The sequence below is a fragment of the Camelus dromedarius genome, chromosome 5, assembly GCF_036321535.1.
Source record: "Camelus dromedarius isolate mCamDro1 chromosome 5, mCamDro1.pat, whole genome shotgun sequence".
Taxonomy (NCBI): Eukaryota; Metazoa; Chordata; class Mammalia; order Artiodactyla; family Camelidae; genus Camelus; species Camelus dromedarius.
Genome location: NC_087440.1, coordinates 50,892,472 through 50,919,313, shown reverse-complemented (window position 1 = coordinate 50,919,313; position 26,842 = coordinate 50,892,472). Strand labels below are relative to the sequence as shown.

At 35.8% G+C, this 26,842-nt stretch overlaps 1 protein-coding gene across 2 annotated transcripts in view; it reads right to left on the bottom strand.

Moving 5' to 3' along the window:
- KLHDC1 (kelch domain containing 1) overlaps positions 1-26,842 on the bottom strand; it is a 41,732-nt gene that overhangs the window by 1,654 nt on the left and 13,236 nt on the right. The window contains exons 5-13 of one of the 2 annotated variants that reach the window (XM_031453671.2): positions 20,907-20,985; positions 20,527-20,574; positions 19,299-19,382; positions 16,184-16,267; positions 15,654-15,712; positions 12,505-12,617; positions 10,676-10,748; positions 6,346-6,430; positions 4,648-4,700 (exon numbers count right to left, since the gene is read on the bottom strand). In XM_031453671.2, the coding sequence (XP_031309531.1) occupies positions 4,648-4,700; positions 6,346-6,430; positions 10,676-10,748; positions 12,505-12,617; positions 15,654-15,712; positions 16,184-16,267; positions 19,299-19,382; positions 20,527-20,574; positions 20,907-20,985 (678 nt within the window). The remainder of the gene's footprint in view (positions 1-4,647; positions 4,701-6,345; positions 6,431-10,675; positions 10,749-12,504; positions 12,618-15,653; positions 15,713-16,183; positions 16,268-19,298; positions 19,383-20,526; positions 20,575-20,906; positions 20,986-26,842) is intronic. The other variant, XM_031453672.2, reaches the window with a different exon arrangement.

Genomic DNA, 26,842 nt, shown 5'->3' with positions numbered 1-26,842 from the left:
CAATTCAGAGGTTCAAATATAGCTGGAGGGCAGAGTGTGAGAGTGGGGGCAGAGCAAGAAATGACGTAGAAAGGGGAGGGGGTCCTGGACACCACACTCAGGAATCTGCAGCTTGTCTAAGGGTAGTAGGAGCCACTGGAGAGTCACCACAAAACAAAATGTGATTTGATCCATCAATATTCCTTCTAGGAATTTCTCCTGAGGGGATATGCAGGTTTTCCAAAGGAAAATATGAGAGTATCACATACATAATTTTTATAATAGTCAAAAATTGTAGATATTCTGAATATGTATCAAGACTAGCAAATAAATTGCACTTATATGAAATAGAATACTATATAGCTGTTACAAACAGAAATACAGATCTATTACGCTGAATGATTGTATGTATTGACATGAAAGATAATCCATAATAGGAGTTTTAAAGGCAGATTAGAAACAACATGCATAATTTGACCCTTTATACACACACACACACACACACACACATATACTGCTCTCACTAAGACCAGTGACCTCTCAGCACAGTAAATGTTTTTCATTTTAAAGTCTGGAAGGATACCTTTCAAACTTTTTACAATGTCAGACTCACACAATGATCATTGTGGGTGATGGTTCCTAGGTAATTTTTTTTTTACCACATACTTTTCATAATATGTGAATTTTGTTAGTAAATATATCTTATTTTTATGAGAATAAATTATACATATATCCATCCACCCAAAGTTATGATAAGCATGCTCCCACAAGTACATTAGATTATATAAATTCTTTGAGGAGTCATATCCTATTCATCTTTATTTTTTTCAGTGTCTCAGTACAGTAAGTGCTAAATGCCTTCTGACTTTAAATTTAAAATAGAATCATCACACTGGCTGCACTGTAGACAACTGGTTGTAGCAAACATGCCTCACACAATAAATACCACTAAATTCCTGCTGGATTCAAGTATCAAAACATGCTCAGCATCACAAGGGCACACAGCCCTTTGCAGAAGCACGGTACCAGGTGCCAAGGGCGACACTATGCAGCCTGACTGACTGCTGCCCTGAGCCCCCGCCTCAAAGCCAGGCTCATCCACCTTCTGCTTCCTCTCATTTCTGTCCTGGTTCATCTTCCCCATCACTGCTTATCTTCCCTTCCAAACCTCTCCTTTGTCTACAACACCTGTGCTTCCTCTGACTTTCTGTCGTTACGTTGATTGAAATCTAAGAAAATTGCTTTGTGTGCAGCCTTCTTGAGAAAAGAGGACACATTTCCCCTCATCTCCGTTTTCACAGTCAAGGAGCCAATACCAGTACGCCTTCTCCTGGCTCCTCACTGCGGCCTCCAGGCTGCTATCACTTCCCCCCGCGGTGCTGCCACCTATGAGCCTCCCGTTCCTTCTCCGCTGTCGTTGTCGTGAGGACTTTGGCCCTGGACTCAACAGTCTTGTCTCTTGACTGACTTCAGCATCTGTTCCACCCCTGAATTCCATATTCTCCTCTTGGATCATAAGCCTGTATCCTTCTCATTCTTACATCCCCATGACTCCTTTGATTGTTCCCGGTTCTTCAAATAGGACCCCTCCGCTTTTAACTTTCTTTCCTATCCAGACTATGCACAAGCCCTTTCCTATCCATGTGCACTTCATTCTCTTATCAGCAACTTTAATCTCCTTCTCCACTGACCCTCTGCTCCACCATACTGACTAAACTCCAACGGTGGGTCAGTTCAGCCAGCCATGTCCTTTCTGCACCTGCAGCCTGGCGGCCGGCCGGGTGCTGCGGGAAAAAACCACGCGTCTGCAGACACGGCTCACTGCGTATTGATTCTGCCGGTCTCAGCGGAGCCCTCCCGCGGCCCAGCACTCCCATGTTACACAGCCCTAGTCGCCATCTGCTCACGGCTGCCTCACAAGCTACGTCAAGTCTTCACCAGGCTACTTTGTTTGGTTTTGGCGGGTTTGGGGTTTTTTTGTTTGTTTGTTTGGTAGGAGAAGGAGGGAGTTAATTAGGTTTACTTACTTATTTACTAATTTTTTGATGGAGGTACTGGGGATTGAACCCAGGAGGTAGTGCATCCTACGCACACACTCTACCACTGAGCTATCCCCTCCCCCTTCACCACCCTTCTTAAGTTCATATCCTACCTTTTTTTATCAGATGACCTCACTATCAGCCAAAACTTTCTCCATGCCCTGCCCCCAAACAACAAATTCATGTTTTTATATCTATACTTCCTTCTTTCCCCACTATTTTTAAAGAAAAGTATTCTTTCTCCAGTCGAGGGACAATTCTGTTACCTATTTGCTAAAATCCATCTCCTCAAGACCCTGCTCCACTAATATTTCCTTCATTTCTTGTGTTTCCAACAACTTCCTTCCCATTGGCTTCTTCTGAGCATATAAACAAATATGCTCACTCCTTCCTTGGTTTTGGTGCTTGTCCCCGGAAGCCACCCTGGCCTCCACCTTTACTTTTCCAACAGCTTCTTAGGACTGCCAAGCTCTGCAGCGCTTCTCAGTCCAGATATGCGGTAACGTCTTTACAGTAAGAAGGCTCTCCATCTCTGGTTCTCTCCTCCCTCAGTGTCGGTGCTCCCATTGGCTCCTGCTTCACCTCCAACTTCTCTGGTCGCTCTCCTGTGCCTCCTTTACCTACTCTACAAATGTATGAGTTCTTAATGCTTAGTTGTTGGCTTCATCCTTACTCTTGGAACTGTTCCTGGGCGGAGCTAACCCACATCCACTCATACTCCAGTGATTCTAAAATCTTCCTGTCTAGCCCGGACCTCTCTCCATGTGTATATAACTATTTAGGGGAGAGCTCCACCACAGGTCCCATAAGCACTTCAAGCTCAATGTGCCCCAAATCAACTTCAACATTTCTACCTCATCTCACCTTCAAACCCAATGCCTTCGCCATATTTTATCACTAATGCTTCCTTCTTCTTTCCCTTAGCATCCATTCAACTACCAAGCCCATTTTACCTCCTAAATATCTCTATCTCCCTCCCTTCTCCAGCTCCACTGCCACTTTCTTGATCAGACCTTCACTTTGTGTCTGTCCACTGCAATAATCCCTGCCAACTTTTCTAACCAGTCATATATCCCTCCAATTTCCCATCCACACTGTTGCCAAATAAATTTTATAACTTGTAATATGAGCATCTCATCACTCTGCTCCAAATTTTTCAAAGCTTGGTGACCTCCTAAGAGATACTGTAAACTCTTCTGCATGAGAGACACAGGTGCTAGATGACACATGGTATCTGATTTCTTGTCTGCCCTCATTTCTTACAACTCCCCACCTCATACTTAGGTCCCAGGGACACTCAAGAATTCGGTTCCCAGAACACACTATGCTGGTAGATATGTCTTGTCGTAACACCTCTGCACTGCTTGTTCATAGTAAATTCTTATCTCAAATTCTTCCTCTGCAAAGACCTCCCTAATCTTTGCCATCTTAACCAAGGGCCTTCCTCTCTAGTAGTCTTACAAACTTTATTTATGTTCCTCTTAAAGCAACTTTATTTTTCTATTACAGTTGTTAGAAAGTCTGCCTTCTAAGTTATTAACCATTTATGGGAAAGGTCATGACTTTTCATTTCAGAGCATAGTGCCCTCCCATAGCAGGCAGTCAAATATTCTATTTCTTGACCCCTCCATGTAAAGAACTTGCAATCTACCCAGGGAAAGCAGTTATGTTTGTTCACAGCATACGTAACAATACATGGCAGGATAAATCATTATAGCAGCTATTTCTAAACTTTGCCCAATGGAATTACCTTCGGTACTTTCAAAAATTCTAAAGTCCAGACCATACCCCAGGCCAATTAAATCACGGTCTGTGAGGGTGGAACACAGGAATCAATATTTTTTGACATTCTCCGTAAGATTCTGATGTGCAGACAAATTAGGGAACCATTGCACTACCAGGCGGAGGGGCTGAGAGAGACTTTAGGAAGGGCAGGTCTGAGCGAGTACAATGGTTTTCAAGTGGCTGAAGCTGCAGAATGTCTGGAAGTTATAGTCGACCCCCTGACACAAAGCATGTAAACTGCCCCACTCCCACATCCTCACCCCTGTTATTCCTGCTGCACAAATACCCATGCTTGTTCACTAGGCAACTTCTGTTTCACTCAAACCCCTCCTCCCGACTCTCACAGGCAGAAATAGAGGCTTTGTCTACGATCCACCCAGTAAACTTTGTATATATTCCTTGTAAAGTAAAAGTATATGAGCTAAAACACTGTAAGTCACACCCCCAATTTAATAACAACTTCAGGGTTAAAAAACAGAAATTCTACTAAATTAAATGCATATATATGTGTGTGTCTATTGTTAGACACACTCTGATTTCAGAAAGGTTAAAATATGAAAAAAGTCTAGGCCTAGAATCAAGGAAATACAGTATGTTTAACATTCCTATATGAACTAAGTTCAGTTTTACAAACAAAACAAAAATGTGACTATACTGTGTATTTCAGTTTTTAAAAATCTCATTGGTAAATGGTTCGTTACAAATCTGATTATACTCTTAGGAAGATATAAACTTAAATTCAAGTCATAAGCTACCTGAAAAATATTATAAATGTTTTCCAAAAGGGAAGAAGAAAGAAATTATCATAGATTAATAGAATATATACTTTAATGAATTTTCTTACCTGAGTAGTGAATAAGGCTGGGTTTGAAAGATCAATAAATCATTACAGTGACCCTAGTTAACACAGAAAAGGAGTTATTAAGGCTTTTGGTAAAAATAACAATACATTACTAATTGAATATTTTTATTTTATAAATGCAAAAGAAATTATGTAAAGTAATAAATCTCTATTAACCCCTGCAAACACACACACACAAATACACACGTACCTACTAGCTACGCAAACTTTGAAAACATGGTTCCCATTTTTTCAGTGACCAAACTTTTACCTAACCACAGCCTATAACTGCACATTTTAAAATTGTAAACATGTTTTTCTCTTAGAACAGTGGTTTCAGAATGAGAACAGAAGTGGTTTTCAGGTTGTTTGTTTTTAAGCAGAATTTTTTTCTTCAAGATGACTCATTTTAAATTCTCCTCTTTATCCTGTCTCCATTTTCCAGGTGGTGGATTCCTGGGGAATTCCTAATTTGAAAATCACAGATCCAGAAGATCTTTTGAATAATGGTTCTCTCATCTAAAAGTGTGGAGTCAGCAGAAATTTTTTCTCATCCTTTCAAATAGGTCTTTAGAATTTCACAATTTATGATCATGTTTTCAACCACAATTCATATTTTAATGATAAATTTTGTATACTGAAGATTCTTAGTGCTGAGAAAAAGAAGTCAAACCACAAAATTTGCTTTTTAATTAAATGTAAAGTTGTGGTTTTCATCTTTTATTGAAGTACTGAATTCTCAGCCAAAGCAAGTTCTAAAGTTTGCCCTATACATAAACATTTAAATTGGAGCCCTCAAAACTTTAAAATAAATCAAACGCCCTGGAGAGAAGACACCTTATTGCAGGGTTTGCCACTCATAGAAGCAACTCTGGAGATAATTACTCCTGAAGAGGTAAAAGGGCATCAGGGGCACCCACGGGTGGGCTCTGTCTCCTTGTACCCCAACCCTGATGGCTCAGAGACCTGCTAGTCCCAGTGTCCTATGCAAAGCAGAGCAACCAATCCTGAACTCCTGTCCCATCATGTACAGAGCATAAGTGTGGCCATCTCTCTGAATTTCCCAATGTGCTCGGAGAGAAAGAATAATATGATCCAAATGCTTCTCATTTATTCCTTTGATTTTAATCAGATTTTAAAATTAGAATACTTGAAACTCAGTGTAAAACAGGAGTGAAGCAGTGGCAAAAGGTACATAAAATAAAGAGAAAATACACTTGAAACATTTCAAAGTAGTTTTCTCTTGAAGAAAGAAGCCAGCACTGATGATGTTCTAGTTATTAAGTCAGGGAGCAAATTTCAAGAGTACTTATTATTAGCTACTTAGTAGTTTATATATACATTGCACATGTTCTTTTTAGGTATCAACTGTTGCTTATAAATACTTTAATTCAACAAAATTATAAATGCCTGGACTATGGGGAGGGTCAAAGAGAAAAGAAAAAGAAGAGTCATTCTTTACAAGCTCTTCTTCATAATTTGACAAATGAAGCTAATAGATCTGTTTTGATTTGCAAACCCAGAGTATCTTGAAATGCTTCACAAAAGCCACTCATTCTGAAGATTAATTGTACAACCATATGACATTTCATGCCCTTCCATATTTTTCAGTGTGGGAACATCAGTAGTCTTTTTGAACAGCCATTTAGTTTACAAAACACAATTACACAGAGGAAACATTTAGATATGAAATTTTCTTACTGTATCCAAAGAAAGTAAATCATCTTTGCTCCCACCAAATACCATTACTTCATTTTCTTTTCCCAAACAGGCTGTGTGCCATAACCTATGATTGAAAATTATAAACAGTGAAATACTATCAAGGAAGAAACTATACATCCCATACAAGTCAATTCTAAAGTGCACACTCTAAAATTTAACCTATTTCCAAAGAGGTGTGATTGAATGCGAGCCTTTGGCATAGCCTCAAGAAGGTAAGATTTTAAAGATTCCTCTAGAATCACTAGAGAATTAGATTCTAGGGTTCATTAAATTACATTGTTTCAATAAAAGAGATGATTCTCAATAACCCTTTCTTATTTTATCCTCCAACCTTTTTCTAACCTCTTGACCTCATAGATATTACCATGAAATAAAATTAGTTTAAAAAGAACCAATCAGCTTATTGCAGACACAGACATCTTTCCCAGTTTTCATATTACTATCTGCCATGTTGCTGTTCCCATCATTCGTCTTTCTTCCCTGTTTTCTGGTCCCCACTGCTGGACAAATCCAATCTGTCATACGCTTTACATTTACACTGTCACACTACTTATCACCCTGGGTATAGAATACCATAACACGTTCCTCATCTTTCTGTCTCTAATCTCTTTCAGCTACATATAGCTGATAAATAATATTTTTCAAATACTGTCTTCAACCATGGACATTTCCTGATTGGGAAGCATCTGTGCCACTTTTCTTAGCCTAAAATTTATGATCAACAGTTATTTCTTTTTCCCATAAACCTTTTTTAAAAATTTTTTGTTGGGAAAGTAATTAGGTTTATTTATTTGCTTTTTGATGGAGGTACTGGGGATTGAACCCAGGACCTCATGCATGCTAAGCATGGCACTCTACCACTGAGCTATACCTTTCCCCTTTCCCATAAATCTTAATTTTTGCCTTTCCCCAAATGAAGCCTCTACTTCAGCCAAGTCCACTCCTTTGTGTCCCCTAAGAGAAAGCTTCAGTCTCTTTCTAGGCTTTTGTTCACCATGCTTCTTGGGCTTAGAATGAGGAAGTCATTCTCTCAGGGCCTTAAAATCAGGCTCAAAATCCCCAGGAAGTGTTCCAAATACCACCCAAATTGGCTCTGATACCCTCTCTGTTTAGCACCTTTCCACATTTATGTGCTCATTTTATAATCTCCTAACTTACATTTGAAGACAAACTGCTCCATATTCCACTATAATGGTTTGATGCAATTTGTCTTCTAAGCCCCTACAAAGACTAGAAGGTCCCTGAGGTCAGAAATTGCCACAGTGGTGTGCTGGAAAGGGGCCACCAGCTGGTTAAAGTTGACGTGCCTGTCTCCTTCCAACTCCATGTTCAATGATATTATGGCCGTGGTCGAAATCAGCAAGTGGGGCTTTTTTGGGTTTTGTTTTTCCTGCACACCACTGGAATTTGGGTAATCTAATTTTACGTTCTCCCTAAAGTGTTATTTAATATGGTGTTCTGCAACCCACATGTGTTCAAAAACTTGATTAACAAAAGCAAACACAAAATACCAACATCATTTATTCAGTAATTAAATAAACAAACAAATTATTTCATAAAGAAATAGAGCACCTAACATTGTTTTGGAAATGGTCTGATAGGACATATCCGTCTCCAATTTCACATTATTTACCAAAAATAATGTTATGGTTTTATAAAGTTCAACATTTTCGGGGGCTCTAACTCTCAGAAAAAAGTCCACAGAAATTTCTGAATTTTTGAAAATAAATTAAAAGATTTACAAAGTCATTGCTTTGACTCTGAGAGTATGTGATTACTTTTCTTAATAGATCAAATTTCAACAGATTCCCCAAATACATATTATCACTTCTTTTATTACCACATGACTCATTTTTAGTACATTAATCTTTTTTATTTAATTTCCACAAGTGCAAACAGTGGGATTATGCACAATTTGTTAAAATAGTTTCTTCAAACAATCATGACACATTCAATGATAAATGCACTTGGGATCCAAGATAGAAGTGAGTCATTAGAAATTTTGTTTGGGAAACACTGTGCCCAATTCTCCAACTTGTATGCCAGAACATAAATTGATACAGATTTTCATCAACACCCAGATTATGTTGTGGGGTTGGGGATGGCGACTGGAGGAGGGACTGAGCAAAGGAGATAGAATATAACAAAAGCCCCTCGTATATGGGAAGGAATAGCGTAATTTCCTGGAGAGAAAGCCATGTGTAACCTTGGCAATACTCATGGGATCCAACAGAGCCTAAGACTCCATACATCAACACTTTATTGGACATCTTTTACAGACACACAAAAAAGGGACCTTGCTGACAGCCACCTACATAGCCAATCAGATATGGCTATATAGATGGCTTTTCATCCGAGCTGGAGAAGAGAGTGCTACACTCTAGGTCAGTGGTTCTCAACCAGGGACGATTTTGCTCCCAAGGGGACATTTGACAATACCTGGAGATATTTCTGACTGTCACAATTTCAGGTGCATGTGGCAGGGGAGTGGGCTCAGGAGCACTGGTACTACTGGGTAAAGGCCAAAGATACTTCTAAACATCCTGAAGGCATAAGACCCTCCTAACAACAAAGAATAATTTGGTCCAAAATGTCAACAGTACCAAAGTGGAGAAACCTTTCTGGAGAATCACAAGAGGAGAATTGGGCAGCTTACATTTCAAATTATAACTTGAAACAGTTCGCACAAACTACATTTCGGTGTTAAGTAAATTCTTACTTTCATAAAAAACATTAGTATATATATATATACATATATATGTTCTCCTTACACTAAACTGTATCCCACCTGTTCTCCTTCTCACCTCATACCTGAAGATAGCTCTGCCTCTGTCTTATCTGCCTTAGGGAAACTCTGGCCTGGACTTCATCACCGAGGAACACTGGAAAGCCTTTCCTGCCTTGATTTTGGTGACATCTAGCTTGCAACCTGATGTTTTTTCTACAGACTGACAGTTTATGTCCTCTCACAGCTGCTCTAAACTTATTACCTAAACATTCTAATAAAGCATATTATTTACATGACACATCAGCTGAATTCAAAGAAATCTCTTACATAGCTCAGTTCTAACTAGCATATTATTCATAAGTTATATTGCTCTAATTACTTATTAAGGATTGAAATATAAAATATGAGACATTAGAAAGTAAACATATTCTTACTACAACTTTGGTCTATAATTAATGCTTTCATGCAATCAAACAACTGGGAGAGAACTAAGAGCTCATCTAGTCCAGCTCCCTCATTTCACAGATGGAGAAACTGATGCTCAACTTTGTTAAGTGACTCTCCCAAAGCCAAAAAGCTAAGTGGTAGCCGAGCAAGGAATAGAACACTTAGCTCCTGTATTTTAATATAAAACTCTTTAAATTAAAACATATTTCAAAAGGCCCAGAATTGCTAAAATAATACATTCCACTGAATTTTTACAAATGAAAGTATAAGAATCACATACATAATTATGATAAACTCTAAATATATTGTGCATTTAATATAGATGTACATGATTATATATATAAATATTTTCAGGCCTTTTTCTCAAGTAAGTTATGCATCATTTATTAAATGTCCAAAATGTATATCATTAAGTTGACTTCACATTAATATAAATAATCTATAGTAAAAAATTCTGAAATACATGGCATGAAAAAATAAAATTACTAACTTTAATTATTATAATGTGCTGAATTTGAATTTCCTATGAATATGTTTATTATACTATTCAATCAAATTAGAAAAAAAGGAATTACAGTACAAATGTGGTCTTCTTTGCAGTCTGATAATAGTATACTTTTATACAATTTTTTACTCTATAATATGCCACAAATAACTAAAATGTTTTCTTTTTTAAGACATTTACATTAATGAATACATCATACAGTCAATAAAGAAAAATAATTATGTCCTCTACTTGATCAACATGAAAGCAATTTCCTCATTAAATTGTTCTAAACCGCTTCCAAAATCAAATAACTATTACTAAAGCCAACCCCATCCTTAATGATAAATCCTAAATATTAATGTTATATGATACTTTCACTATCTTAGCCTTTTTATATTTATCATGCAGATCATACATTTACCTAAATAATACCTTCAAATATGTAAATATGGATAGAAACTGAATAAATCATTTCTAAACAAATACAATTTAAATGTTAATTAAATTATTTGGATAACATCAAGCTTATTTGAAAGATATCCTTCCTGATGGTTTCTGGTTTTAATGACAAACACTATATATTCTGTGCTATATTTTAATACTTTAAAATCTTAACTGTTTTACTATTTGTCAACTTCTAGACTTACCTGGGTTTTGTTTTAGGTAAATGTGTAAGCTGTTTCCAACAGTTTGTTATGACATTATGAATCCAACCATCACCTGTGATATTATGACAGTTCAGAAATTAAGGTTAGGTCTTTGGGATAAAATTTTCATTTTTTTCCCTAAATTTATCATGCTACATTTATATGACTATCTTTTGTGTGTGTGCATATTTTATCTTAAAAATTCTCAAACATATACAAAAGTAGAGTGAACATGGCAAGGAGCCTTCACATATCCCAGATTCAACAACTATTACGATTTTTTCCATGTGTTCCATTCATCTCTTTTTGTTACTCTTCTTCCTGAATTATTCTAAAGCAATTCCTAGTTGTCTTTTCATTTTCCCCATACATACTTCAGTGGTGCATTTGCACATTTTTTTGTACATAACCGCAATGACATTATCACATACCACAATGCCTTTGTCATATAACCACTATGCCACTGTCACATAACCACAATGTCATTGTCACAGCCAACAAAACTAAAAGTAATTTGTTGGTATCATCTAATACCCATATGACCATATCTTAGGTTGAATCTCTGAAGGAGGACCTGACTGGACTAAGAGTTAGGACATTTAATTCTCCATGGTTCAATGACGAAGAAACAGCAAATAGGAATTTGAAACAGTAGAGCTCATGAAGATATGATATTAACAATCCCTAGTGAAATAGACAAATGTTAGTTTTTTCCTTCCAGTTTTATTGAGATACAATTGATGCACAATACTGTATAAGTTTAAGGTGTATAGATGTTAGTTTTTAAATTAGATTCCAAATCTCTTTGAATTAAAACCCTCACAAATTGGAGAAGCATAATAATCTACAATAACCAACACCTCCTACCAGACTGCTGTTCCTCCACCAGCCTCTGGAGTTTGTTTCTTGGCTAGCAGACTGCTAGACCCACCGGTGATGCTCAATAAATTTTTATTGAAAAACAAATAGTTGTTTTTAGATCCTATATAAAGTTATATAAATCATTTTAAGAGTATATAAGGTTTCTTAAGGAAAATATCTCTAGCTGTAGAAAATTTCTGAGTTAAATTAAAAGACATTTAATGTGTCAAAATAAATGGATATTCTTGGTCATTTGTCTATCCTGACAACACAATTTTACTGCTGAAAGAAAAACTACATTAAGAAACCCAAGGGGGTTAGCAGTGACAGGAGTTAAAAAGCTCTATCTAAGCACTTCCCTTTCTAGTTCTGGAACAAAAAGAGAAGCAGCTGACCTTCCCACCTTGTATTTCCAGAGCCTTTTAGGAAAAGGCTGCTTTTCTAATCCCCATTCCAGCCTACAGTGTAAACAACTGGATCAAAAATTAGGAGGACACAATCACAGAACACTAGAGTTGAAAGGGGCTTTAATTCATCTAGCTTCAGCCACTCCTCCTTTCCCTGTACCTAGGGAACAGGAGGACTTAGAGAGGCAAGGGTACAAAAGCAAAGAGGCCTTCTACTTCTTTTCTTTTCTTTTTTCTTCTTTTTTTCAATTGAAGCATAGTTGATTTACAATGTTGTGTTAGTTTCTAGTGTACGGCATAGTGATTTGGTCATACATACACACAGACATATTCTTTTTTGGGTTCTTTTTCATTAATAGGTTATCACAAGATATTGAACATAGTTCCCTGTGCTATACAGTAGGACCTTGTTTATCTGCTTCTAATTCTAACTGATGCAAGCACATAGTTGGGGATAAAGGCAAACCAGAAAATCAGAAAAAGAAAGACATGTTAAGTATCAAATGTAATTCAGTAAAAAGAGTAAGATGTCAATCATAGGCTATACTTTGATTGACTTACTTAATGGAGTATTGTCAGCACTTAGTCCACCAAATAGGAAAAGCGTATCATCGGCTATTGCTGTTAAAGTATGCCATGACCGGTGTTTGGGATTTTCTCCATTAATAGGAATCCTGTGGCAAGGGAAAAAATATAAAAATCTAATTACTGCGCTAGTCAAATAAAAGATTTTTTGATCATCTCAAAAGAAAAACTGCCCTGCATACATTAAAAAATTTTTGATTTTACTAATCCCACCTAATGAATATTTTTAAAACGCTCTTAAATTCATGGATGAATTTACATAATTTCTTTCCATTTAATGTCTATCCCATCTGGCAACAGAACACAGACTAGAGATTAAAAAGTCAATTCCCCATTGATTCACAATGGGTACTGAGCATCATTTGTGTTGGTTAATCAATAAAACTTCCTCAGTTTTTCAATGTAATTATTTTCATGTCTATAATTTTTTTTTTTACTGTTGTTTCATGTTTAATTTTGTGTTTTCAGTTGACTTCTTTAAGGATATTATGGGATTTTGTTGCTGTTGTTTTTACTTTGGTCTATTTATTGTAGAATTTCCTGCAGCATTATCTTCACCTAAGAATGCTAGCTATTTTAACTTCAAAATAAAAGTATAGGGGGAGGGTATATAGCTCAGCAGTAAAGCGTATGCTTAGTAATGCCTGAGGTCCTGGCTTCAATCCCCAGGACCTCCAATTTAAAAAAAAAAGTAAATTAAAAAAAAAGTAAATAAATAAAGAAACCTAATTACCTCCCCTTCAATAAATAAATAAAATAAATAAATCTATTTAAAAAACTGTTTAAAAAGTAAGTATGCAAACTAATGAAAAAAAAAAATCAAGTTAAAAAAAAAAAGCATGCAAGCCATCCTGGATAAACCTCTAAAGATTTCAATCAGATAGTATACTGTCATATTCTTAAAATAAAAACTTAAGCACACAAATTTAACTAATTTAGTAGGTGAGAGGACACCATTCTCTAGCTTTCTGGAATGCTCCAGAATAACATGGGCCCTTTGTAGAAAATGTAATATGTTTTTTCCAAACTGGAAATATTTTTACTGTTTTTGTTGACTATAAGAACCACTGTAGTGGGAGGAGAGTATAGCTCAGTGGTAGAGTGCGTGCTTAGCATGCACAGGGTCCTGGGTTCAATCCCCAGTAACTTCATCAAAAGTAAATAGGTAGACCTAATTACCTCCCCCAACAAAAAGATCCAAAAAAAAAAAAAAAAAAAAAAAAAAGAACCATTGTGGCTACAAAACATTCAACAGCCACAAAAATATTTTTTGGAAAGGAGAATTCCTCTATACCCTGTCCTCCAGCAATAAGAAATAATAATTCATTATGTATCTTTCCCAACTTTAATGCACACATAAAGATATTTATTAAAAATAAATAAATGGGACCATATATTCTGTTCTGTTCTTTTTTCATTCAATTAATGTGCTGTAGAATATTTCTACGAGGCATAGTTTTCCTTTGGTAATGGAAGCACTGCAGCCCATTGGGCAAATGTATCATGATTTAAACAACTCCCCTTTATGGATATGAGGACTGATGTCACGAGTTTGCTTTTATAAACAATGTTGCAATAAACATCTTTGTTGTATATGCAGACACACATACATACATGCTCACACATACAAACACTTGCCCAATTTTTGTCTTCAGAGAGATTCTGGATCAAAGTAGAAATTCCATTTTATATTTAAGCATATTGCCAGATTACTTTCCCCCAAAATTGTACCAATTTATACTCCCACTCGTTGTGTTCTTACAACCCAGCACATACTGGCATTTGTAATTATTTTTATCTGATAAGTGAAAACTATTATTTTTATTTTTATTCTTTTAACAATTTATGAGATTGAACATCTTTTAAAAATAATTTCTGCATATTTATAATTCTTCTATGAGTTGTTCACTCATGTTCTTTCTTCACTGTCTTACTGGATTATTTGTCTTTTTCTTATTGATTTTCTGAGTTATTGTGTATATTAGCCCTTTCTATTAGAAATACTGTAAATATTACTTCTAGTTTGTTTTTTGTTTGCATTTTTCTATTTGCTTTTTAACTTTTGTGGTAGAATTTTCTATACAGAACTATTTAATTCTTAAGTGGTCTTCTCAATGAGTATTTTCCATTCATGAATTTTGGGTTTATACCATTCTTAGAAAAGCTTTCTCCATGCCAAAATTTTATTTATTATTATTATTTTTTTAATATATGCATTATTTTATTGTGAGTTTAGTGAGAAGATTTAGCCCTTTAAGCGGTGAGACCATAGTCCACGCCAAAATTTTAAAGATAATGTGTTATATTTATTTCTAGCACTTTCATGGTTTGTTTATTTATTTTGAAGAGTTTATCTTTTTTTTTTTTTTAACAATTTTTTCCCCTTAACACGGGCACGGGGGATTGAACCCAGGACCTCGTGCATGCCAAGCACGTGTTCTACCACTGAGAAATATCCCCCCCAACTCACCATGGTTTATTTTTAAATAATACTCATACTTTGGAAATAATATACAGCTCTGATTCCATTTCATTACACGAACAGCTGAACTGATAGCTACATATACTTACTCTATTGCTACATATATACTATGAGCAATAAAATCTGACTTTTACCCACTAGATTGATTACCTGTTCACCTGTGACAACCCCATTAAACTTTTCCTTCATTTCTTCTACTGACCTGTCCTCAGGAGCATGCAGTATAAAACCAGTACTTTCACATAATCAATTTTTAACTATTAGTACTCTCATAATTTTATATAGTTAAAGAACAAACTCTATATTTAAATCTGCATATTCCTTGCTTAAACATTCAATCTGAAGGGGAAAAAATACTAGTTCAGTTCTAGAGACCCAAATTTGGATTACAGCATGCATGTGCACATGTGTGAGTGCAGACATACAAACACACATACACACACAGAGAAATGCCTATGGGGGGTGATACAGCTCAAGTGGTAGAGCGCATGCTCAGCATGCACAAGCTCCTGAGTTCAATCCCAAGTACCTCCTCCAAAGACAAATAAAAAAGTAAATAAACCTAATTACCTCCCCCCCATTTTTTTTTTTAAAAAAGAAAGAAATGCCTGTAGATTAAAATATACTTAAATTTAGAACTTACCTTCCAGACCAGGTCCAGGTATCTAAGTTTAGATAGTGCAAATCATTCATCCTAGTTTGCTAAAAACAAAAACGTGTATTAAATTGGTCACTGTTTTACATCTTTCATGGGCCAAAATTTTGGTTTTAAAATAAATTCAGATTAAAAATAGATTAACTCTATTTTACTTCAAGTCAGAAGTTTATATATTGGAAAACAATGCTAAGCATTAATAAAATTAGCATAGAGCTACCAAATTACCGTGTCAAGGGGGAAAAGAAGAAATGAGTTTAAACTAATAAGGTTTAGATAATAAGAAATTAAACTTTTCTGATAATTCACTGAAGTGAAGGATTCTCCCCATTAAAATACGGGTTATAATCATCTATGGTTACTCATGTATGGTCTGTTTGAGGAACAGAAGATTTTAAAAAGTTATTATTAAATGGCACTTTAATCTCTAGATGATTTGAATGTTCAGCTATTCCACAAAATCAATTTTTATAGGAAGTATCACACAGAAAAGACCATTTCCATAAAAAAACACTAACCAAAACACGTCCGCCAAAGATATAGCCCTTGTTTCCCAGAACTGCACACGTGTGCGCGGCTCGTGGCTGAGGTGGAACTCCACCCTGCAAGCAGAGATCAGAAAACAGTGCAAAGGCTCTTGAAGCATCTATAACGAAGTCACATTCCTATGCTCAGAATGAGAAATACTTGACTGCTTAGTTACCGTTACTGATGTAACTGAATGGAAAACTCTAATGCCAAAGTTTGTTCTAAATAGTAATAATCATAGACAGATACTCCTCTTCAAGAATTAATTTACTCACCCTGATCTTCACCTTTTAAAGTATTTTTCTTAAATGCCTGACGCTATTTAGCAAAAAAGATTTCACATAAATTTTAACTTAAAATATAAGGATTTAAAAATTAAATTTAAAAACAGTCTCCTTCTCTCTCTCCCCCACCCTACCCTTTCTTTTCCCTCTCTCTTCTCTTTCTGTCTCTCACATACACAAACGCACACATGCACACACACAGGGTTAATATTATGAGTGAGCAGCACACAGTGTCATGATCTCAGAGATTTTTTTAAAAATTAAATCTGCCCCCCAAAACTCTTGGTGCTTCAAATAGGAACTTCACGCACTCTTGGCTTAAGCCAAATAGAGTTTAATCTCTTACTAAAACTCTTCACATTAACTGATGATACTTCTTTTTACTTTACTTTGAATATATATAGCAGATCTTTTCTTCAGAGAAGTTTTGGATTGGTGGGAAAACAGAAAGTATAAATGGTAGGTGAATGGATAAGACTTGAAGGAAGAATTCTGTGCATAATTTTCCTGTGGTCATGAAGGGTGCTTTTGTGTATGTATTTCAACCGAAGTTCTGAAAGTACCCGAGATTTTCAGTTCACTGGCTACTGAATGTGGGCATAAGAAATTTAAACTCCACATCTAATACCATAACTTCCCAGACTTTTCAGGTTTATTTGAATAACTATGAAGTCAACATGGTAAAAAACTAATTCAGATATTAGCCATACAACACTTAAATAAATGAGAGAGAACCATCTGTGTTGCAGTTTCCAACCCTCCCAGCAAAACAAGTTTTATTATCCCATCCCTGATCTGAAATTTTTTAGAAAAAATCTTCTACTATATACATGTTCATTATGAAATAAATATTGACTTTCTCCTTTTTGTTTATGAAATACATTTAATGGTCAACCAAGTATCTGAATAAACTGAGTTCATACCAGTCCAAACAAAAACAAAATAATGACATTTGCATTAGCTGGTGTGGCTAACTGGGTAAATAATGCACAACGCTTCTTAGGTTGTTTGAAATAGTGAAAATAACTCAAAGACCCCTATGACTACTATACTGACTCAATGGGGTTAAAAAAAAATCTCATGAAGGAAAACATTTTCGACTTCCCATTTTACGGATGACACACTGTATCTTTTATCTAAAAGTACACTGCTCTTTTATGACACAATTAGAACACCAATCCAGTCTCCTCAACCTCAAGACCAATAACTGTTACACTCAACCATGTTACCTTGCCTTTTGATGCAGATAGTTAGGAACAGTGAGTTAACTTAAAAATGTCTCTAAAAAAATTAAGAGAACAGATTCTAGCTACAACCACATCAGAAAAACTTTCTGATGTGATATAAACAATGTAAGAACTTACTTGAAGAAATGTGAAAATATTGTTAAACACTAACTGCAAAAATGCCATGTGCATGTTAGAGTGTTGGAGCAGAAGGAGGGGAGGGAAGCGGATTAAGGCAAGGAGAGGAAGAAGGAGTCACAGTAAGACTTGAAGTTCGGAGAACTAATAATAAGCTACCTCACTTGTCTCAGGAAGCACATTCTGAAGATTTGCCTGCAGGAGCTCCAGACTCTTGCTTCCTCTCTAAGGAAGCAGAGGGTTAAGAGGCCCGACAGAGATCTAGGATGAGTTTCAGTAGACCCCATCTCAACAATATTTCTCTCCACCTGCTTGCTGATATGAAATTATTTCAGCAGAGATAAAATGCTATCATTTCATGATTTCCCACACGTCTAAAAATTCACATGCTGACTTTAGGAGCATTCAGTCAACAAATATATTTGACTGATAGTTGATCAGTTCTAAAATTAGAAGAGAACAGAAGAGTACTGGAAACCTGAAAGTCACTGCTTGGAAAAAGAGGGTGCCAGCGGTCAAACCTTGTAACACTTAACTATTTTGCATAGGACCTCCCATTACTTCCATCAGCAGAAGCTGAACTGTAAGGAATTCTGGGCGTAGATGCATATTGGTGGACAATTTTGGTTTTGCCTGTTCAGCATTCTATTCCGCACAGTTCTGGTGAGCTGACCAGTCACAACACCTTGCTTCCCTAGGAACAGGCCTGAAACTCGGGCTGGCCAACCATTCCCTTGGCAACAGGGACTGATGTAAAGAGTGGGAACAGGCCCAAGTAGAGCCAGAGTCCCTTTCTCGGACGAAGATACAGATATTGAGAGAATACAGCACCAGCAGAAAGAACTGCTTGTGTAGCCAGGGCCATAGTCCCTCCTCAATGAGCTGGCCAGTCTGGAGCGGGCAGGATGAAGCTAGCACACAAAGACCAGAAGAGAGAAGTCGACCAAGAGAGATGCAAATATGGATGGTGTTGGATAACTTGCTCTAGTTCCTTACACCCTGGTCCCTGTAGCTCTTCCACTGCATGAGCCACTTCAAAATATCCTTTCCAGCTCTGTGAGAATTCATTATTGCTTAAACTAATTTGAATTTGTGTTCGCTCACTAGCACATGAAACAGTATTAAGATTTCAAGGGTTTATGAAACACGGGCTTTTTAAAACCATGGACTTTGTTATAAAAGGACTTTTTAAAAGAGCCTGCATTAAATCAGGGCATTACACTTGTTGGTAAAGAATGATGATGACACCTCTTTAAAAGATTTTTCTAGAAAACTTTAATTAACCTGGAGAAAAGTATGTGATTTAAAAAAAAAAAGTACTAGTGACAGTACTCAAGAGAACCCCTTTGTATGTGATTACAAACTCAATTACTAAATTCCAATAACCTAGTAAAACAATAGATTTTAAAAGTAACAATGAATATACAAATATAAAGTTACCTTTTTATAATACTTACTTTAATTTCTGGTTGAAGCCAATTCTGTGTCTTTGTATCAAATACATGAACATCATTATGCCATCCCCAGAATATCTGCTCTTCCTAAAACAAAAAAAAAGTTTAAATATTTTAAAAGCTTTTATAATCTTTATATTAGTGTAACAGTTTCACTGCATATTTGCTGGTGAAGTAATAGACACTTTTATAGAAATAGTTAAGCGTGACCATAGCCATACAGCTAACGCACACACAAGTGGCTCACCAAGTGTGGTCCCCAGGCCCTAGAAGCATCACCTGGCAACTTGTCTTCTCATAGTATTGCTTGCATGAGTCATAATTTTACTTGTTGACAATCTTTCAATTCTCTCAAAAGACTGTCTCTTTTAAAATTACAGAGGACAGAATGATATTTACATCTGGAAATCTCTTTTCCTACAGTATATACTCAGAATTCCTAATCTTTCCTATTAGAAACTTTAGGGAACAATAGTTCCTTTTTTCCAAAAAGTTTCAATCATTTCTGCTTAACTAAGCAGCTTGCACTTATACATCAAACTTATGCTCACTCTCTTCTTTGTCTTCCAAGAAGACAAAATTGTTGGCGAGGCAAAGATTTTAGCAGTTATACTGTATTTAGCATCTTCCACATTGTTGAAATCCTCTATCACTGCTCTAGCTTACCTCTGGGCCAGTTTTATGTTATGTCAGGAATACATCATTCATTTTTGTCAGGACTTGTCAAACAAGTCAAATAAACTAAACAATTCACTTAGTTTAGAACATAAATGAAAAAATATACTTGTACACCAGAAACTTCAGGACATGATCACTAGCCTAACTGTATTAGGGGAGAAAAAAAAATTAGAGAGTTCACTGATGAGTAAAATTAATTTGACATAAATAATGTGAAGTTACATATCTAAAATTATCAATAATACTGTAAGTAGCAAAACCTTAAAGATATTTCAGTTTAAAAACTCAAAAACCATGTAAACACACAGAAAAATTTTAAATACCCATATACATATAAAATGTACATATGCATGTACATTAACAAGGTAAAATATCATATGCTAATAGAAGGTAAAACTGAAGAGTTACTGTATACCCTGGTGGTGGGATCAATAGTTTTTAAAGTTATTTTTTAAAAGATTTCATTTTATAAGTCATAACTTCTTTCATTAATAATAGTTTATTCTCTAACCAGTAAGAATAAGAAGAAAAAGTAGTATCACTACCGACTTACTCTCATACAGAAGCCAGTCTGAGCTATGAATAGTTCTGGTGGACGTACCTGAAAGGAGGTGTATGTCAGCAACAGCCACTGTGGTCACCTATGAACAAAGGTTCTCCAAGTTGTGCTACAGCCACTACTTGCCTAACAGAAAGAGCTCTAAGTGATTCATGACATCAGAAAAGAAATGACTCTGCCAGCAGCCATGACAGCTGATACCATTAGGTGAGAGAACCTCCTGCAACTGAACCCAAATCCAAAAGAGAGAAAACACATTTTTATTCATAGTGCCAATTATGGCAAATTTAAATGAGAAAGACTGGGCTCATTATTTCTAAAGACTTTAAAGCGATATCAAATTAGAGGAAAATGTGAACAGTGATTACTCTTACCCAAGATGCATCATGAACATCAAAACAGTCTTGGAGTTCATTGTGTCTCCTACACCCATAGCCACCAAAATATATTAATCTGAAAAACAAATACAAAAGAACACACTTTTGGATTCTACTTCCAGTTTGTTCATAGATAGTTGAGAGAGACAGTTTTTCTCACAACGTAACAAACTAAACAAGCCATATAAACTACAAAACCGAAGTTTAAAAAAAAATCAAAGAGTTAAGGAAACAAAGAACTAAATGAACGAATTCCAGAAAATGATGAGTTCTCAGTAGGAGAGAAGAGATCTATGGCTGCTTCATCCCTCATGTGATAGCAGGAGGAGGAAGAATCCAGCACAGATAGGGCTTGTAAAAGAAACTACCCAGAATTTTAACAGCCACATGAAGGCTGGCATGGTAAATTAGTATCTTAAGAAATTCCTGCAAAGAAGGAGTTAAGAGTCCACTCAGTAACTCCTTCACATAGTCCTCAGAGAGGGCTCAGGGTCAGTCACCAATAGCTAGAAGCAGAAGAGAGCTCAGCAAACCTCCTTGAGGCAATCTGAGCTATCAACTACTAACGTCTGAGATCAGGGCAAGAGAGTCAAAGGAAACATTTTGGAAGCATGCCAAACCCTTATACCAGATGCGGCAGCTCCCTTCAAAAGGCCAGGGGAGGAGGTACAATGCTGAAAGAGATCTTCTAGGGTACAGAAAGCATAAAGTGGGATTGGAGAGCAAAGAAAACTCTCTAGCAACCCAAAGACTGACCAACTAGGCTATAAAATAGGGAGAGAGCGCCCATGGTTCTGAGAGGTAGGAACTCAGCTGTGAAGCACAGCTAAAAATCTCCAGACAGTCTCTCATGCTCAAATAAGGGGCCCTAGCAAAGAACAGTCTTGATCCTGCCTCAGAAGACTTAAAGTCAGTGGTAAAACTGAATCAAACTAAAGCTGCAACAAAGCCCAGACACCTTAACTATAGATTAGACTGATTTAACTCCCATTCTAGCAGCCTGAAAAAGGAAGGAAGGGCATGTCTTTTCCTGGAGACAACCATTATTTATTCCCATTTTTACTGTTCTTTCATACAGAATGTCTGTCATATGATGAAAAAAATTACAAAATATAGGAAAAGGCAAAAAAAGTGACCCATGATCAGGAGAGGAAACAGTCAATATAAGCTGACCCCAACGTGCCCCAGATATTGGAATGATCAGACATGGCCTTTAAAATAACTATGGTAAAAATGCTAACAGACCAGTTTGCAAAAGGTGGACAACTTGCAGGAAGAACTGGGTAATTCTGGCAGAGACATAAAACCATGAAAACAAACTAAATGAAAATGTTAAAAATGCAAAATAAGATGTCAGAAATAAAGAAAATCATTAGATAGCCATAACAGGAAACTGGAAACAGCAATGGAAAAGATCAGTGAACTAGAAGACAAGCCAATAGGTAAAAAAAAAGTATCCAAATTAAAACACAGAGAAGAAAAGAATGGGGGGAGAAACGGAGCCCAAGCTCTGTGGAACAATATCATGTGGTCTCATGTGTATATAAGAGGAGTCCCAGAAGGAGAAGAGGCAAATAAATGGGAAGAAGAAATACTTGTTAATTACTGAGAATTCCTAAAACTGATGAAAGCTATAAACCCACCAACCGCAGATGCTCAGCAAACTCCAAGCTGGATAAATATAAAGGAAACTACATGTAGGCACATTTTAATCAAATCAATGAGGAGCAAAAACAAAGAACAGATAAAGAAAAACCAGAGATAAAAGATATTTATAGGGGAACACAAACACAAATGAGAGTGAATTTCTCACCAGAAAAATGGAGATACAATAAAGGCAAAGTAATAAAAATCTTTAAAGTGCTGAAAGAAAGAAAAGTCTGTGAACTCAATGAGTGAAATAATCACAAGGGAAATTAGAAATTATCTTAAAATGAATGAAAATGAAAACACAATAAAGTGAAACTTAAGGAATAGAGTGAAGGTGGTGCTCAGAGGGTCTCTTGTAAATGCCTACAAATTTAAAAAGCTCTCAAATCAGTAACATAACTGTACATATTAAGAAATGAGAAGACCAAACTAAACCCATCAATAACAGAAGGAAATTATAAAAATTAAGGGGGAAATAAGTAAAATGGTGAAATAGAAAAACAATAGAGAAAAACAATGAAACCAAAGTTCGGCCTTTGAAAATATCAACTGACAAACCTTTAGCTAGATGACTAAAAAAAAAAAAGTAGAGAAAAACTCAAATTACTAAAATTTGGAATGACAGAGGGGACACTGCTATTAACATTACAGAAATAAAAATTATTATATAAAAAACTGTATGCCAACAGACTCCATAAACTAGATGAAACAGAAAAATTCCTGGAAAAACACACAATACCAAAAATGGCTCATGAAAAAATAGAAAATCTGAATAAACCTCTAAGAAATAAGGAGATTAAATAAGTAATCCAAAAATCTCCCAACAAAGAAAAGCCCAGGACCAGATGGCTTCAGTGGCAAATTCTATCAAATATTTAAAGAATTAATACCATCCCTTCTCAAACTTTTCAAAAAACTGAAGAGGTGGGAACACTTCCTAACTCATTCTATGAGTCTAGCATTATTCTGATACTGATGCCAGACAAAAACACAAGAAGAAAAGAAAACTACATATATCTGATAAGGGTTTACTATCCAGAATATATAAAAAATTCCTACAACTCTATAATAAAAAGATAAAACAATCCAATTTTTTTTTAAAAAATGGGCAAAGAACTAGAATAGACATTTCTCCAAAGAAGATATACAAATGGCCAAAAAAATACATGAAAAGATGGTCAATGTCATTAGTCACCGGGGAAAAACAAACCAAAACTACAGTGGATACCACATCACACCCACTAAAATGGCTGTTATTTAAAAAACAAACAAACAAACAAAAAAAGAAAATAGCAAGAGTTGGCAAGGAGATATTGGAAACTTTATATATTGCCAGTGGAATATAAAATGGCATAGTTACTGTGGTAAACAGTTTGGTTCTCCTCAAAAAGTTAAACATAGAATTGTCATATGACCCAGCAATTCTACTTTTAGGTACATATCCAAAAGAATTAAGAACAGTAACTCAAACAAGATTTGTAAGCCAATATTCACAGCAGCATTATTCACAGTAGCCAAAAAGTAGATGCGACCCAAGTGTTACCAACAGATGAATGGAGAGATAAAATGTAATGTATACACACAACGGGATATTATTCAGCCTTAAAGGGGAATGAAGTTCTGATACATACTATAACCTAGTAAATCTTGAAAACATTTTAAGTGAAATCAGCCAGACACAAAAGAACAAATATTGTATGATTCCACTTATATGAAATATCCATAAGAGGTAAATTCCTGGGGATGAAAAGCAGATTAGAGGATACCAGGGGCTGGGGAGAAGGGGTAATGGGGAGGGATTACTTAGTGGGTATATCGTTTTTATTTGAAGTGATGAAAAAGTTTTGAAACTTGATCACGGTGATGGTCACATAACATTGTGAATGCAACTAATGCCATTAAATTGTACACTTAAATATGGTTAAAATGGCACATTTTGTGTTATACGTATTTTACCACACACAGCAACATACACATTCTTTTTAAGTGCGCATGGACCATTCTTCAGAGTAGATCACATGCTAGGCCACAAAACAAGTCTCAATAAATTTAAGAACACTGAAATCATATCAAGCATCTTTTCCAAAAGGCAACTGACTAAATGGGTGAAGCTATTTGCAAATAATATATCCAGTAAGGGGTTAATATACAAAATCTATAAAGAACTCATAGAACTCAATATCAATAAAAAAAAACCTGATTTAAAAAATGGGGACAGGATCTGAATAGACATATTTCCAAAGAACATACACAGATGGGCAACAGACACATGAAACGATGTTCAATATCACTAATCATCAGGGAAATGTAAACCCAAACCACAATGAGATGTCACCTCACACCTGTCAGAATGGCTACAATCAAAGACAAGAAATAACAATTGTTGGTGTGGATGTGGAGAAAAGAGAACCCTCCTGTACTGTTGGTGGGAATGTAAATTAGAACAGCCACTACAGAAAACAGTATGGAGGTTCCCTAAAAACAGAATTACCATATGATCCAGTAATACCACTGCTGAGTATTTAACCAAAGAAAACGAAAACACTTATTCAAAAAGATACATACACCTCAATATCATTGTAGAATTATTTATAATAGCCAAGATACGGAAGCAACCTAAATGTCCATCAACAGATGAATGGATAAAGAAGATGTGGTATAAATATACAATAGAATACGACTCATCCATAAAAAAGAATAGAATTTTGCCATTCTTGACAACATGGACGGACCTGGAGGGTATTTTGCTCAGTGAAATAAGTCAGAGAAAGACAAATACTGTATGTTTTCACTTATGTGTAGAATCTAAAAATTAAAACAAAGGACAAATATGACAATGCAGATACAGAGATCAAACTAGTGGTTGCTAGAGGGGAGGGGTGGGGGATGGGTGAAATAGGTGAAGGGGATTCAGAGGTACAAACCACTGGTTATAAAATTTTAAAAATAAACAATAAAATACAAATGGGTTCATATCTCATACCATTTACAGGTTTTAAAAATGACAAAGTACTAGAAAATACAAGAGAATTAGTTTATAATCCTGGAGTGGAAAAAGCCTTTGAAACTGACTCAAAGTCAAGAATCCACAAAAGGAATTACTAAATAAATTTACCTAAATAACAGTTTTAAAAAGCTGTTTAATACATGCAAAATGCATTTAAAGTAAAGTCAAAAGACAAATAACAACCCGGGAAAAATGTTTTTATATCATATCACAGCCAAACACTAATCTCTTTATATATAAATAACTCCCAGAAATTAAGATTATAAATGCCAACAATCAAACAAAATAATTAGCAAAGGATATTTTTCTCAGTTCAAAGGAAAAGAAAAAAATTGCCCTTAAACGTACAAAATTTCAAATAAGACTAAGACATCATGCCTCACCTATCAATTTGGCAAACAGAAGAACAAATTTCTCAGCAAACTCTTGGGAAGCCTGTGGAGAAAGAGGCACTCCACTGTTGATGATGTAAAATGGCACAATTTTTGGAGGAAAAGTTGGCAAAATCTAATGTTATGGATTGAATCGCACCCCCCTCCCCCAAAAGCATATGTTGAAGTCTAATCCCGTGTCTTAGGAGGTGACCTTATTTAGAGACAGGATTTTTATAGAGGCACTCAAGTGAGAATGAAGTCATTAGGGTAGGCCCTCATCCAATATGACTTCTTACAAAAGGGAAGTTCTTGTGTTCTTACAAAAAGGGAAAATCTGGAGACAGACAAGCACACACAGAGAGGATGTTATGTGACTATGAAGGCACAGATCGGAGTGATGCTTCTCCATACTAAAGATGGCCAACAGATCACCAGAAGCTAGGGAAGAGGCAGGAAAGAGATTCTTCCTCAAAACCCAGAGAATGAACCAACCCTGCTGACACCTTGATCTTAGACTTTAAGCGTCCAGAACCATGAGACAATACATTTCTGTTGTTTAAGTCACTCAGTTTATAGAACTCTGTCACAGCAGCCCTAGCAAAGCAAACAGTTATCACAACTATATAGTATTACCCTTTGACCCAGAAATCAAATTCTGAAATTTTATTCAACAAATAGGTATGCAATCATATGTATATGCACATAAAGATATTCATTAAAGCATAGTTTGTAATAGCAAAGTAATGGAAATAATCCAAATGTTGTTTCATCTATAGGGGAAAGGTTAAATAAACCATGGTATACCCACACAGGAGAATACTATGCAGCTGTAAAGACAAACAAACAAACAAAAAACAAATAAGCTTTCTAACTAAAGATACAGAAAGATGAAAGTTCTCCAA